We start from the raw sequence: 16,332 nt of genomic DNA, 5'->3' as shown, positions 1-16,332 counted from the left end.
GGCCAGAACATGGGGCGACAGCCTGAAGGCTCAGGGATGCTTGTGGTCAAGAAGCCGAACCTGCCCTTTTTACAGAGGAGGAAACTGAGGCCTAAGGCCGGACAGGACCTTGATTTGTCCAGTCAGAGTTACATCCCTCCTTAACCTTCTTAATCAAAGCCAGAGAATCTAAGCTAGAGATAACTGGGACAGGACAAAGCCTTCGTTCCCCTGCCAAGAAGGAAGGGGAGGAGCGGAGGGGAAAGGCACCGCGGTGCCTGAAGTGGGCTGAGGGTGGGCGGGGAAATGGAGGCGGGACTCAGACTATGTATCCCAGAATGCGTGCTGAAGTCTGGTCACGAGGGCGGTGCATTATGGGAGTGCTTCATCTGGCTGTCCATCTAGTCTGCTGTGGCCCTGCCCTAATACGGAAGCTGGCAAGGTCCCATGAGCGAGATTCCGGGAGGAGTGCACATGCGTATTCCAGCTCTGGGCTGCGACTCCTCCATGCTAGGGAAGCTTGCATAGTCGGTGGAAGAAGGAGGGCAGAAATGCCCACCGGCCTGTCATTCGTGGGGTGAGAATCGCAGTGCGCACGCGCAACCCAGTTGGCTTTTCCCCTTCCCCCTCTTCACTATAAATTCCGGGGTGAGTCTGGGAAGGTGGTTTGGGGGGGGGGGAGAGCGATGAGAACTTGTCGGTTGTTGTGGGCTGGGTTCTGTGAGCTTGGGGGGGCCCTCCAGGGGTGCAGACGCGTGCGAAGGGTGTTGTGCCCGCCCTTCCACGAGGTGACCTCCCCTCTCCTTCCCCGGAAGGACTGTTTCCTCCCGCCCCTCCCCCATCCTCATCTTTGCTCCCTGAGCCTTTGTCTGTCCTTGCTCTACGGAACCCCCTCCAGGCTCCCCTGAAGCCCCGATGTAGGACCAGGCTGTCCCCTGACCTCTCCCACCCAAGTCCCTCTTACTTCTTTACAGCCGCCTCTTTCCCTTCTGTGTGCCAGGCACTGTACTAAGTGCTTCCTCCATAGCCCTGGGAAGTGAAGCTTTCTCTTGTTCAGTGGTTTTTCTGTCTCTTCTCACTCTTCATGACCCGGTTTAGGGTTTTCTTGCAAACATAATGAAGCATCCGGCCCGTGTGTAAGGGTGAAGTCTCAGGTATGTGACAGGATGATCTAGAAGGCCTCTTGGGTAGAAGGTGTTTTCTTGGCCTCTGCTGCTCACCTATTTTCCCACCCCCTCTCCTGGGAGGCCCTCATGCCCCAAGAAGAATGTGGGCACCCCCTGACTTGACATACCCTGCTTCCCCATCTGCCCATGTGTAATATTATATCTGTTCTGAGGATGTTTCTGCTTGGTGTGCCCAGACCCTGTTGGGGTCAGATGAGAGCTGCCCCTGCCTCTCCTGTTGGGCTACTGTTGTAAGGAAACTTCAGATACACTGGTCTCTCCTTTGTCCCTTCTACTTTGTGTGCCAAGGCAGGTGCCATTAAAAAGAACCCCCACATGCCCCACCTTCTGGGAATTGCTTTTGCTGCTAAAATATCCTATCTGTTACAAAAGTCATCATGTCAGAGCCCCAGCCATAATCAGTCAATTCATTAGGGAATCTGGTGTTCACTAATCAACTGGGTCCAAGACCTGGCTCACAGTCCAGGACCCTCTGCTCAGGCTCTCAGAGGGTTTGTAGCACTTGGAAGGCTACCAAAAATAGAATGGGGTGCTACAGTTCCTTGACTGGTCTCTGCAGAATTGGGGGAGCTCCTCTGATTGACTAACGGACCCCGACATCATCCAGAGCCATTTTGTCCACTGGTCTTTTCACAGGTCATCAATCATATCCTGTCCTGAGACCTTCCCCTGGTCAGGAGACCCTGTCAGCAAGGTCTTAAGTTGTCGGCCATCCATCTGGCCACCTTAGCATGGCTTTGGTCAACAATATGTTAGGATCCAAGAACTCAGTGATGGCGGCCCTTAGGATGGTGTAGTTTTGAATTCAATGGTCACTTGGGAATGGAGCTAAATTTATGGGTGTGAGGACTGTTGCTAAGGCACAGGAAGTCATTTCTTTTTTTTATTTACAATTTTTTTTCATGTTTATATGAATCATCATCTCCATGTCCCTTCTTCCCTCCCTCCTCCCAGAGCCAACAAGCAAACTGGATTGTACAAATGTTGTCACTTGATACCCATTTCTGTATTATTCATTTTTGCTATAGAGTGATTTTTTAAAGCTGAAACCCCAAACCATGCATACATATATCCATGTGATAAGTGATGTTATCCGTTTTTCTTTTGCATTTCTACTCCCACAGTTCTTTCTGACAATGTGGATAGCATTCTTTCCCAGAAGTCCTTCCCAGAAGTGGCCTGGCTTGTTGTACTGCTACTAGTAGCAAAGTCCATTATATTGGATAGTTCCAGGATGTTTTAGTTTCTGTGCACAATGTTCTCACAAGAGCTAATTTTGAACATCACAGACTTGTGTGAACTTGAGATTACTCCACCCTACTTAGTCTCACAAAAGGAGGAATGTTACACCCATACTTAAGGATTAAGTATTTAGGAGGATGGCCTCTGATTAGACATGTACTAGCAAATGACAATTTAGAAACAGCTGACAGACCCCTGGCCTGTCCTAAGTCAAAGTTAAGCTACCATTGGTACAGGTGAGATGAAGGAAAGTGATGTAAAACTGTCTGTATATTTGGCATCACTTCCTCTCTCCAGACTCTTTTGCAACAGAGAGGTGGCTGGTGGCAGCTTGCTGAGTGGCTTAGCATCTTGGAGTGGTGGCAGCTATTGTCCAGTTTAGTGGTGAGTTTCCCTTGATACCATACTGGAGGAAACCTAGTAATCTAGTTCAGGCGAGGCTCTTCTGTGAGCTCTCTTGGAGTTTAGGCTGATTGCTTTCTCCTTTACCTTACAAACACTATCCTCTTAGAGAAAGGCTTTAATCTTCAAAGTCCTTGTGGTGGAGGAATATTGAACTCCCCCTGGCAAAGGCCAGGCGGGAGAAATCCTATACCTTTCCCTCTCTCTTCTGCTTAATTTCTACCCTCTATATTGATTAAATCACCATAAATTTCCAAACTGACTTGGGTATTTTATTTGGGATATTCCTTGACGACCAAATTAATTTAGTTTAGGTCACAACCCTAAAATTATCCTTACACTTGGGAATTGGTTTTGTGTTAATAGAGCTTCACAAGCTGAGATAAATTTCAAATACAGAGCTAATTACTATAGCATGAATCTCTTAAATAGATCCAATACAATTAATAAAATCTTTTGATACCTGAAAAGTACCACCAAGTCCTTTGTGGGTTCCTTACTACTATCTTCCATAACTCTTATTCCTATAGTATTAACTAAGAAAAGGACCTCAAATTTCCTACTATTCAGCTTAACTCACTAATTATAATCACTGATTCCCATTAAATTGCACTGAAATGAGTAATTACTGATTAAATTGAGTAGGGGTATCGAAATTATGTTGACATTGCTAATTCTTGCCTTAAAGTCACAAATCATTGTTTCCTTCTCAATGTGAGATGTGAGTTTGTTTCTTAAATGAATGAAATTTCTGACCTGCCCAGTTGTATGTCTAGCTTCTGATTTCCAATATTGTGATTGTGATTTCAGGGCCCTCCTGCTATCTCCATCCTTTCTGTGGTCTCAGTGGCTCCTAGCAGAGTCCTCAGGAGCCCAGAACTCAGAGAGAGGGTCAGTTCCCAGGTGGGATGAAGAATCTGGTTCCCAGAACCCAAAGTAACATGATTATCTCTTTACAGGCCTCAGCTTTACTGGAAGGAGAAGTTGGTGTAGGATCTCCCCCCAAGGAAGGGAATCCAACCCAGGAGAGTATCCCTGCTCTGCAACCTTTCATCCAGCTCCAGGGCAGTAGTGAAGCCATTTCCTTCTCCCAGCTGGGCAGAAAGGACGTGAGTGACGTCAGAGCAATGAGAAAACACAAAGGATGGTCAAGCATGGGAGACGTGGTCTTGACACGGCAGGAGAAGGGTGAGAATTCCAAGAGCATCAGTGGGGGAATGGAATCTTCCCAGTGTGAGAGAACTTTTATTCCTTCCCTCTGGGGAGTGTAATGGCCAGAATGTAAGGGCTAAAAATAAAAGGGTTAAAAATTTTAAAAATCAATTCACAATGAATTTTAGCAATTTATTCTTAAAATAGAGGGAAAGTGAAGGTAGAGAAAAGAGAAAGAAGGTAGAGTAAGAAATTAAATTAATGAGCTTTACTATTGCTTAAGCCCTGGCTTTACTCTGGCAAGGCTCCAGAAGCCCCAGCTGGAGAGCCTGAGGGTCAATTAACAGAGGTTTTAGCTCAAAAGCCTCCTCCAGATGAGGGGCCCCTCCAGAGGCTAGTACCTCCCTTGAGGAAAGGCAGGGAATGGAGTCAGCCTTTTTTACTCAGCCACAGGTAGCCCTAATTGAAAATGGGGGCATTCCAAGGTTTTAGCTGGAGCAGGTGCCAGAAAAGGTGAAGGAAAGGGTTACTTGGGGCAGTGGTGAGGGCCATTGAACCCCAGACAAAACACATGGCCATGGCTTTCTCCAGCAGGAATTGTGAGATGAGCCAAGGTTAGAGAATTTGGTAGAGGAGTGATCTGTCCAGGAGCATTGACAATGCAGATGGGCTTGGGGCCTGAAGGTGCTAATGAGATCTTTGTCTAGGAGCTAGAAGGCAAGATTGGCCTAGCCAAGGATATCTTATCCAGCTCTGTTTCTCCAGATATAGCTCTTGCCCCAGTTAGCAACATAGAAGAGAAGGAAGGAGGGACTTCTGGAGTCCTAACTGCCAGGTTTCAGGTAAGTTCCTGTTACTATCTTTCTGCCTTGACCTGTCTCCTCCCTTAGCCTCTCTTTTCTAATATTTCTTTCCTGTTTTCACTCAAATTGTGCTCACTCAAATTCATGTTGGGACCCAAGTCTCAATAGATTGAATAGCTCAGTGGATGGAGAGGCAGGCCTAGAGATGGGAGGTCTTAGGTTCAAATGTCGCCTCAGACACTTCCCAGCCATGTGACCCTGGAAAAGTCACTTAAACCCCAATGCCTCACCCTTAACACTCTTCTGCCTTGGAACCAATACACAGTATTGATTCTAAGATGGAAGTTAAGGGTTTAAATTAAAAAAAAAAACAAGAGTGGAATTGTGGGAAATTTTTTAAAATTCACAGAAAAAAGTGAAGAAGTATCAATAGCCGTATATGTCAGATGGCTGTGAAAGTGGCATGTTGAACTTATATAGTTTTTTAAAAGGCAACATACTAGAAATTGGCCTTTTCATATAGAGAGAAGTCATCATTCCATTTGATGAATGTTAAATGAAGAATTTTTAAACAATCTTTTAAAATGAAATGGAGATGAGGGGGCAGCTAGGTGGCTCAGTGGATGGAGAGACAGGCCTAGAGATGGGAGGTCCTAGGTTCAAATCTGGCCTTAGACACTTCCCAGCTGTGTGATCCTGGGTAAGTCACTTGACAAAGTATTGACTCCAAGATGGAAGGTAAGGGTTTAAAAAAAATGAAATGGAGATGATTAGGAAGAAGAAAGAAAATGCTGGAGAAACAGAAATTATCCCTTGATGCTTTGTGGAGGTACCATGATGAAATTTCATGCTTAGTTCTCAGATTCCCATTTTGGGTGTAGGATCTGAGATAATCCCCCAGGAATGGAGAAACCGAGACAATGCAAGTAAGCAAAGCATCACCTATAATAAATCTAACAGGTTAGGGCTGCCTCAAAGAAGGAGCCGCACTGGCTTGGCTAGGGGAACACCTTTTATAGTATAGGGGGCTAACATGAAATGTTGAACAATAGGATGTCATGATTTGGCAGTTGCAGCTAGCTGAGGGGTTGACAATATAGGGAGTGTTTAGCTACTACAACGGTTATGCTGACTTGGGCAAGAGTTTACCCCTGGCCCCCAGAGGGAGGTTGTTCTAACCTCCTTCATTCCCCACTTCTTCTACTGTACATGAGGAATCTTCTTCATGCAACTGTATCCTCATAAGGGGATTCAGTGGGAATCAGAGTTTTATATTGCTGGTGAAGGATCATAGCTGGACAGTATTAATGTGATTCTTGACAAAGGCTACTAGGCGATTAAGAATGCATGAAACTAGTCCTAGATGATCAGCATAAATGCGAAGATTCCTTTGGCTAAGAGTCATGAAGATACAAGGGAGCAGAAGAATTTCCTGTCAATAGTCTACCTGAGTTTCTGGGGGTACAATGCCCATGTCATCTCCCCCCTCTCAAAGGGGGAGATGTAGCTTCTATAGAGGTGAGAATAGTTGCAGAGCTGTCCCTGCCTATTGTTAGGAAGAGGTCCTGACTGTAGGCAATGTCCAGGGCTTCAGATTAGAATGGTTGCCGAGGTTACAGTGGCATCTGTATGACTCCCATGAGTGCTTTTACCCTATAAGTAACTAGAGAAGTGACAAGGTTACAAATGTAATGTCCACATATCCCACAGGGGAGTAGCCAGAACTTGAACAGGGAGGGAAAGACTGTGGACACAGGGTCTTTAGGAGCCTGTTCTCTGTGAATGCCTGGGTCCTAGGTAGGTGGGAACCTGCTTGGTGATCTGAAGGATGTCCAGCAACTGCTTCCCCCGATTGGCAGACAGGTCACAAGGGGGAACATCACCCCTTAAGATACAAGTGTAGAAACTAAGTCTGGGGCAAAAACTAGAACACCAGATAGAAACAGAGAAGCCGATAGACTCTATCTTCCGAAATCATCTGACAGGAATAGATGCCTTTAGGAAATCGGATTCCTGAGTTGTTTGCAGAATTGGTATGTGATGTTTCTGTTAAAGAATATCCTTTTGCAAAGTTTACATTAGCTCTAAACACTTGAGTAACAATATTTTACACATGTATTTCTTTACCCCAAATTCTGAGGGAATTCTGAGAAAGCTTTGAGCTATATTTCCAAGCTCAAGATCCAAACTTCAACTGTGGTAAATTAAGGCTACAAATACAAGCCATTGATTAATAAATTTCACCTACTTTTCAAAGTATGTTCCCTAACAATTTAAGAATTTTCAATTATTAATGTTGCTTGAGGAAATGGAAACTGTAATTTTACAATTTGCATTATATGCTAATTATGGGAATTTGTCATAAAGAAAGGCTGACAGAGAAAATATTTCCTCATGCCCCAAGGGATACATAGTGAGGGCTTCACGTACAGGCCAAAGCTATCACTGGCTCATGTCATCATTGTATCACTCAAGACTAACAGCCTAGATGGTCAGAAAAGGTCCATTCCCAGGTGAGCCCAGAATAAGCCTCTGTAACCATCCCAGGATATTCTGTCCTTTGTGTACTTTGTCACCATTAGATCCCAGAAGCCTTCTTTTTCCTTAAAAGACAAGTCTCACCCATTTCAGCTCAGAGAAATTCTGCTTACCAGCAGTCCAGAAACAAATGTCCATACCCTCAAACAATCTTTTCTGATCATTTGCCCTCTCTAAGGATTCCTTAAAATCTATGAGTCTGCATCATAGCAGTTATTCTTACTTATTTTGGCAATAATTAATTCATCACAATTTAGTCACAAAACCTGAACAGGAATATCAAATTCATTAGCTCTATAATAAATACAAAACAGGGCTAGGTCATACCTTGGCCTTAGGTTTAAACACTTAAACCCACTTTTCCTTTAAACCTCTTATGATGAAAGAATAGATAAGGATGGAATGCAGTCTTCTTGAGGCTATATTGCTAAAAAACCTGTCTTACAAACTGATCTTTGGCTTTTCTATACAGACTGAAATGACATGATATTTTTGGGGTTCATTGTTGGGAAAAACTCAGGAAGCTTATACACTGGCTCCTGAGTTCAGAATCAAGTGAGGCAGAGACCACGTAGATAATACAGGAATATTTTTAGAGGAGTTGTCCTGATTAAGCAGGAATGTGTTCCATTCAGGAATCTTTGACATTCAAGGATGTGGCTGTGGAGTTCACCTGGGAAGAGTGGAGACACCTGGATCCTGCCCAGAGGGCCCTGCACAGGAATGTGATGTTGGAGAACTATGAGAACCTGGTCTCCATAGGTAAGCAGAACAATGCCCTGTGAATCAGTGTCAGTATGTTAGAATTTTTGCAAGCTCATTTGCTGTAGGCTAAGAAAGGTATACATAAATGTTGTCTTATTAGATAAGAACACTTAAGGCCCCACGGGAGAATCCTGTAATAATTAAAATTAAGTTATGAGACTGCTAGTAGCTTTATAATTTCATTAAATCATAGTACTAGGAGTAGTATTAAAGAGAGGGAAAGGTAGGAAAGAGGTAGAAAGTTGCTTAGCTTTCTACTCTATTGGTGGCCGTGATGTATTGAAGCTGAGGAAAGACAAGAGTACCTCCAGCTTCCATGCTCCAGCCAGAAGACTCCTAAGACCTCTTGGTCTTCCATTTGTGAGCTGTTTTCTCCACCCACTAGCTCTCACACATCACATTTCCAGAACCAACCATAATTTCTTAATTTTTCTGAGCCACCCAAGGGGGCCAATGTCCATGCAATAATTTCCTTTCCTGTTGGTTCCTTAACTTCCTTTCTCTGAGGTCTTGTCTATACCTGAATTACTCAGTGTTGATTAACCTCCATATCACTTAGTTATGCCATTTAAATAAAAGACAATATATTGGAGAGAGAAATGCTTTTCCAACAATCCCAAATCTTTTGTGGCCAGTAGTCAAAATGATTCTGGGAAAGAGGTCTTTGCTTTGTATGAATTGAGCTCTTCTGGCTCCTTTCCTCTGATGGTGAGGCTGTGCCTTCTCTACTCTGGAACCTCTGGTTACTGAGGAGTCATCCTCTTGGCAAGAGGAGAATCGGGATAGAGGAGTGTCACTGAGTAGAGAGGCACTTACAGAAGAGAAAGGGAAGGAAGAGAGGGTGATGCACAGTATCAAAGGCTGTGGAGGTCAAAGAAGAGGTTAGAAAAAGGCCATTGGAATTGGCCGTTGAGACATCATCAGTGCCTTTAGAGAGAGCACTTTCCATTGAATGATGAGTTTGGAATCCTGCCTGTAGAGGGCTAAGGAGAGAGTGAGAGGGAAGGAGTTGGAGGCATGTGTTCTGGGTGTGCTCCTCAGGGAGGTAAGTCACAGAAGAGGAGAGGGAGGAGACAGCAGCAGCAGAGACTGGTGGGTCTTCACAAATAAGGGAGTTGTGGCAATGTAGACAGTGGAGAAGCAATGACTGAAGATAAGTGGACAGTCTGCAGCAGAACCGAGGATGTAATGAGATCACTTGTGCACATGGAGCAGTCAGCCTTGTTCAGGAGAATGGCCCCCTCATTATATGAGACAGAGGTGAAGGGAGAGATGTTGTTAGAAGGCATCTGAGTGATGTGAGGGGAGAAGAGGGGGAGCTCTGGGGGACCAGCCTAGTTTGTTTAGTGATGTTCTGAGCTCAGGCAGAAAAGAATTTGTATAATTTCCTGTGCTGAGTGGGATAGTGACTCACTGAGGGGGGTATTAGAGGCTTGGGTGGTGGTGTGGGGGTAGCTGGGTGGCTTAATGGATTGAGAGCCAGGATTTAGAGACAGGAGGTCTTAGGTTCAAATCTGGCTTTAGATACTTCCTGACTAGGTGACCCTATACAAGTCACTTAACCCTCATTACCTAGCCCTTATGGTTCTTTTGCCTTGAAACCAATACATAGTATTGAATCTAAGACAAGGTAAGGCTTTAAAAATAAAAGAGGTTTGCCTGAGTATATCCAGGGCCCAGTGAAGAGGATGTAATGTCAATTTGTGGTGGATCCAGTCAGCACAGTCTCATGATTTTTCTTCAGCTTCGTTCAGCTGCAGGGTAGTAGGAGTGAGGGCACTGGAGGGGAGAGTAACCGAGGCTGAGGCTTGGCAGCATGAGGTCAGCTCCAGCATAAGGAGCCAATGGGCTGGAGAGAAGAGGATGATGGAAAGTCAGACTGTTCCCTGGGATCAACATGGGTGAGGGTAGAGAGTGAGTTAGTGCAGGGAGGATGGCCCGGGAGGGACTGAGGGACGGGGGGGAATGGAGGTCATGGCAAGGACAGATGGAGATCCCAGAGGGAAAAGGGGATGTCAGGGTTCCCGAGCAGGGAAGTGGTGCATTTGTGGATGATGGCAAGGTCAAGGCTCTGACCTTGTTTGTGTGTTCTTGGGTGGACAGTAGAGAAAGACTGAGCCAGGCAGGCACTGAACTCATTGAGGAAGGAGGGGAGGGACCCAGAGGTCAATAGAGAAAGAGCTGCCAAACCTTAGCCTGGATGGTAGTTTGTATTGAATGAACTTCAGAGGAGGAGAGATTAGCAAGCGATGGTGGCAGAGGGAGAGCTTTGAGTGGCACTTGGAACTGGGGAGGAATCTACCTCCTCCACCTTGACCAATCAGGGTCTGAGTGAAAGTGCAACCCAGGCTTGACTGGGCACATTTGGGATGAGGGGTTTTCCCTCTCATTTTGGTTGAAGCAGGAGGACTGCGTGTGGAGCCTGTGGCTCGGAGTGCTAAGGAGAAAGTAAATGGAAAGAAAGAAAAGATCTTTTTAAACCGGCTTTTGAAATGCACAGAAATCCAGAACCGGAAGATGTTGCTGACCAGCAGGATAGCCTTTAATACTACATGTGGATTTATTGTTTTAGTTTGTATTTATTTTCTTTGGAATTTTTTAACTGTCCGGAAATGTGTATTGTCCAGATTATGACAGACCTTTGGATGGCCAGCCTTTATGCACGTGGAATTTTGACCCATCCTGCCTTGGATTACAACATAGAGTCCCTCTTCGTTTCCTTACCTGCCTGATTTTCCATTTCTTCTTGATTGATTATTTGTAGCCTGCAGACTGAGGGTTCTGGAACTTTGCATATGATGCCAGATTTTTTGACATACTGATTGATTTTACCAAATGTTTTTATCTTCCTCTTTTTCATTAAAAGTTCTTTTTTGTGATAAGAAATTATTCTGATAGGGAGAAAGGGTTGGAATATTATGAGAAACTGAGGTGTTCTGAGAACAGCAGAAATGCATAAAAATTTTATTTTGAAACTTTTGAATTCTCAGACAGCTCTTTCAACTCAGCTCTTCATTCTCTCTGTGTTGCAGGGATTCCCGTTTCCAAACTAGATTTGCTCTTCCTGTTTAAGAGAGGAGATGTACAGAATGAAGAGGGAGAAGCTGGGACAGGCGCTTGTATAGGTCACTTGTTGAAAAGCAGTTGCTCAAAGGTTACTGATACAGGTTGTAACCTTTTTGATGGAGTCCATCCATCATCATCTATGTAACAGTTAACAAAGCAAAAAGGAGCAAAAGGCTATTTAAGTAATATGTGACCTTCCAATGGTGCAAACTCTGGTCACATCTCATTTCTGTGGACTGTAATTGTTGCTCATGAGAAAACAGAGTTCTGATGGATCCAGTGGCAGACCCAGCATTCATAGGGAACAATAGCTTTGCCATGGAAAAGACTTTGTCCAACTTGTCTATGGACTTTTATAATGCCATTATCCCTAGTCCAATCATAGGAAGAGGATACAAATAAGGACCGTGTAAAAACACATAGCCATTAACCCAAACATATTAACTGAAGATAATATTAGATTAATATGTAAACTTAAAAGCAAAATTAAAACTAAAGAAAAAGCAGCAAATGCACTATATGTGACAGGATGTCACTCAGTGTCAGTAGAGAGTAGCCGTTTTACATGGAAGGAATGTATCCAAGAGTCCTTTTTTCTGATTTAGGTAGGTGTTGCAGTGGTTAACATAACTTTATTTACAACTTGTCTTCTGGGTGTAGATCTATATTTATGATTATGTTACACTGAACATGCTTAAAATTTACAACCAGACTCCTTGAGGTCCCTTCCCTTCCTGAGTATCATCATACATCTTGATTCCTTTGGCCATATCTGTGGCCATCACTTTGGTCATTCTGACCATTTCTCTGTGGTGCTCCACAATCATTACAGATTCCTTGAGGAGTATTATGAACTGAGTTATAATTTATCCCATTATAATCATTGAACCTATTGGAGGATCTATTATTATTGTTATTAGTATTATTATTACCATTTCTCCAGCTTCTGTTCCTCATTCTACAACTCATAGCTTCATGACCTTCTTTCCCACAAAAAGAACATGGCATTGGTTGCTTTATGGATTCTTTTAAAGGAGCTGTGACCTCTGTCTGTCTTTCAGCTCTTTCTTTCATTTGTTTTTATAATTCATATTTTTCCTTCTTTAATTTTACCTCTTATTTAGTTTTTTCCTTTCATAATCTCTCCAGTCCCTTTTTTTCAGCTTTCTCTCTGTTTCATTTTTCACAGCCCTCAAAGACATGCTGCTGTCCTTTTTAGCTTTTCTATGTCCATGATGGGCCAGTCTGGGCAATTGTTCTTAAAATAGTCCTTAATATCTCAGGAATGATATTTTCCAAAATGAATCCTTATGAGTCTGGCATCTATCCCCCTGGAGACATCCATGCCAAGATACCTAGAACCTAGTTCACCTGTCATAGAACTGTCATAAAACCCATATGGTCTCTTATTCTCTCCCTGTCTGAGGTCATCGAATTTACTCCAATTACTTGGCCTGTTAGAGCAAGCTTTCATTCCCTTTAATAATGCATTTCTAGTCTCACATAGATGGATGTAGTCTTTGACTGAATTAAAATTCCATTTCAGGTTTTCTAGGGGCCAACATACTGCATCATCACTTTGAGACCCATTCACAATGGAAAGGATCATGTTCCTTTCACCACCCATTAACCCATTAAAATAGATTGAAGTAATTTCATAACATCTGGTCCCTTCATGTTTGCCAAAAATGTAATAATTAAAATTAGGAGACTAGCCATAAATTAATATTTATATTAATCAAAGATAGTAGGGGAAAAAGAAAGATGGAAAAATAAGAGTGAGAAATATAAAGGTACTTTCCTTATTGCTTCATTTAGGTGGCTATTCTATGGCCTCTTAGAGGGCCCCTAGCCACCCTCACAGGCAGATCTGGTTAGCAACAAACATGGAAGAAAAAAGGCCAAAATTCACCCATACTGCACTTTATCAAATTTATTCTTCTATTCATTATTTACTAAGTCTCACACGTGACATCTCCAGGGCTAGTCATGCTTTCTAATTTGACTGTGCCTCCCAGTGGTGCTTTGCAGGGGAAGATTGCCCAGCCACGTGTCTCTTCATATTCTTGACTTCATTGCTGTCTTTTTCCAGCTGCCATTCTATCCTCATCACCTAATCTACTCCATGATTTCCCTCACATAGTCCTTGCTTCCAGGTCCCATAGGAGGTACATGTAGTGGAAAGAGGGAAGGGCATATTTCCTTTCACAATCTCCCCTTTCATTCTTTGGAAGACCAGCATGTTAAATCTCCTCACTTGGGTGTTCTCGGAGATGTAACATGACACGTCTCCCCCAATGAATCGTTCTACATATGGAGCCTAAACATTTAAAGATTCTCTTCCTTGAGGTACCTCCAGGAATGCAGGGTCTTGGGCAGGACCCTAGGAGAGAGCTTTAATGATCTTCACACACCTAAATGTTCAACCTTCCCAGAAGTTTGGAAAGAATTTGATGTGCAGTTGAGTAACAGAAAGGATATGGTGCCCATAGTCTGAAGCAGTCAGGGATTAATCTAATCACTGCATGAACCCCCAAAACATATAGTCTACCATAATGCTTGGAATCACCGCAGAAAGAAATTCGTTAAAGTTGAAAGAAGCACATGGTTTTCCCAGAGGAAAAATAGCTTCCCAACGAAACTAGCCAACTCTTTACTGTTTGAGGTGCCATTCACACAATTTTAGCTCACATCTCTTTGGTCAGTGTGGGCACCTCCAAGGGGTTCCCACTAAATGGGAAAAGCTGCAAGAGGACTAAGAGTGAAGCAGGCTATGCTCTTCCTTCCAAAATGGTGATGGAGTCAAGTTTCTGTATGAGACACATTTTCGGATACAGAAAATGCGATGCGTTTTTTTTTAATCTCTTACCTTCTGTCATAAAACCAATAAATCAGAAGAGTGGGAATTTTTGGCGATGGGGTTGAGTGACTTGCCCAGGGCTTACAAAGCTAGGAAGTGTTTGGAGGTGAGATTTGAACTCAGGGTCTCCCATCTCTAGACCTGGCTCTTTATCCACTGAACCACCCAGATGCCCCGTAATATCGTTCAATTTTTAAATGCTATTTATTTTAAGGAATCTTTTTTTATTTTGGTGATCAGTGTCATTTAAGGATAAATTTTTTAAAAAGAAATAAGTAATGACTATTCCAACAAAGTAAATTCCTTATGGCTCTGGTCAATAGAATAAAATAGTGTTGGCATTCATCTCAGTTACTGTAACAGAAAAGATGCGATTGAACATGATCCCTTAGAAAATTATAGTATGCGGGGCAGCTGGGTGGCTTAGTGGATTGAGAGCCAGGCCAGGAGGCAGGAGGTCCTAGGTTCAAATCTGGCCTCAGACACTTCCTAGCTGTGTGGCCCTGGGCAAGTTACTTGACCCCCATTGTCTAGCCTTTACTGCTCTTCTGCCTTGGAACCAATACACAGTATTGATTCCAAGATGGAAGGTAAGTGTTTAAAGGGGAAAAAAAGAATAAAGAAAAAAGAAAATTATATTATGCTTACAGATGATACATCATGAAATAATATAAATCTTCTGTATGTATGCACCAAGTAGTATAATTATCTGTGAAGAGAGGACTGAGAGTACAGACGGTCAAAGTGAAAAAGAAAGACTGAATGTAGAGACAACATTACGGAGTTTGAGTTCTAGTCTCAGCTTTTAGGATTTTGTTCAAATCACTCAGACACTCTGAGCTCATGGCCTGAGCTGTGAATGCAATGAGAATGCTTCCCCTGCCTGTGCTCCAAGTTTCTTGTCAGGATCTAATATGAATATGAGTAAAAGTCTTTATCAGTGAAGTCTTCCTTTAGTTGTGAGCTAATGGCATGTTGGAATGATTGATTCTGCCCATTTGTGTTTGTAGACTTTTCTCTTTGTCTGGGGAAATAGAATGAAAGTCAGTTTTTATTCTGCCAGTGGAGGAAAGGGGATGTATATGTGTTGAGGTGACTATGGGTGTGTGTTGTTTGTTTCTTTCAGAAGGAAAGATCAGACTTGAAATGAAAGAGATGACTGCAGAGCTAAGCCTGTCTGGGGAAGAAACTCAGAGGCAAAGATGCATTGGTGATGGTGCCTGTGATTCCACTTGGAGAGAAAACTTGGATGTACATCAGAGAATCCACACTGGAGAGAAACGTTTTGAATGTAATCACTGTGGAAAGGCATTCAGATCTAGAAATCGTTTGGTTACACATCAGAATGTCCACACTGGAGAGAAACCTTATGAATGTAATCAGTGTGGAAAGGTTTTTACATACGAGTCTCGTCTTAATGTACATCAGAGAATCCACACTGGAGAGAAACCTTTTAAATGTAATCAGTGTGGAAAGGCTTTTACACACAAGTCTGGTCTTACTGTACATCAGAGAATCCACAGTGGAGAGAAACCTTATGAATGTAATCTGTGTGGAAAGGCTTTTTCACAGAAGTCTAGTCTTACTGTACATCAGAGAATCCACAGTGGAGAGAAACCTTATGACTGTTACCGGCTTAGTAAAATCCTCAGTCAAAAGTCAACCCTTATTTTCTCTCAACCACTGCCAAGTCAGTAAACAGGAGTCCTTGGGGGCAGCTGTGTGGACCCCAGCCATACCTTTGAGAACGTTTGCTCTACTGATGACCCTGGGGTCAGGCTGCTGATTAAAGGAAGATTGCAGGGACCCTGGACTGGCCCTGGACGTGGGGCTTCAGCACATTGATCAGACATGGTCCCAGGCTGTGCCTAATGATGGAGGAGCACACAAGTAAGAGAAATGGTTTTGTCTTATTTGGAAATAATCCAATGCTAACGTTTACATAATTCAAGCTGAATCCCTTTCTTTTTCCCGATGGAATCATGAGTATGCTTACCACTTCAGTTTAGGAAGATGAGAAATAGAGACTGCTTGGTGTCTCATAGCATGAGTCTTCAGGGGCCTAGAAAGGAGCCTCCATGATCTTCAGTGTTAGGTCTAGTCATTTAAAGGTGATTAGGTACAAGAAAAAGAGAGTCACATACTGAAGCCAGAGCATGCATTGACTACTAGGAAAGACATCCGAATGCAGAATCGAGATTGAGATTGGGGCCTAGTATCAGCCCTGGCCTAGTCTCTTAGTAAACATTAAAGAAGCATCTACTATGTTCTAGCCTCTGAGGACACAAAGGGAAACAAAACACAGTCCCTGTTGTCAGAGCTCAGAATCTAGTATACA

General features: G+C 43.2%; 1 protein-coding gene across 1 annotated transcript; it reads left to right on the top strand.

Moving 5' to 3' along the window:
* Window positions 1-319: 319 nt before the first annotated feature.
* On the top strand, window positions 320-15,108 carry LOC107650424 (zinc finger protein 354A-like). The gene is made up of 5 exons (XM_056814415.1): window positions 320-627; window positions 3,770-3,998; window positions 4,728-4,804; window positions 7,939-8,065; window positions 11,101-15,108. Exons 2-5 carry the CDS (start codon window positions 3,938-3,940, stop codon window positions 11,277-11,279), a joined length of 444 nt encoding a protein of 147 aa, XP_056670393.1. The 5' UTR covers window positions 320-627; window positions 3,770-3,937; the 3' UTR covers window positions 11,280-15,108.
* The last annotated feature ends 1,224 nt before the right edge of the window (window positions 15,109-16,332 follow it).

Source organism: Monodelphis domestica, chromosome 2, assembly GCF_027887165.1.
Source record: "Monodelphis domestica isolate mMonDom1 chromosome 2, mMonDom1.pri, whole genome shotgun sequence".
Classification (NCBI taxonomy): domain Eukaryota; kingdom Metazoa; phylum Chordata; class Mammalia; order Didelphimorphia; family Didelphidae; genus Monodelphis; species Monodelphis domestica.
This window is presented reverse-complemented; position numbering and strand designations above follow the sequence as displayed.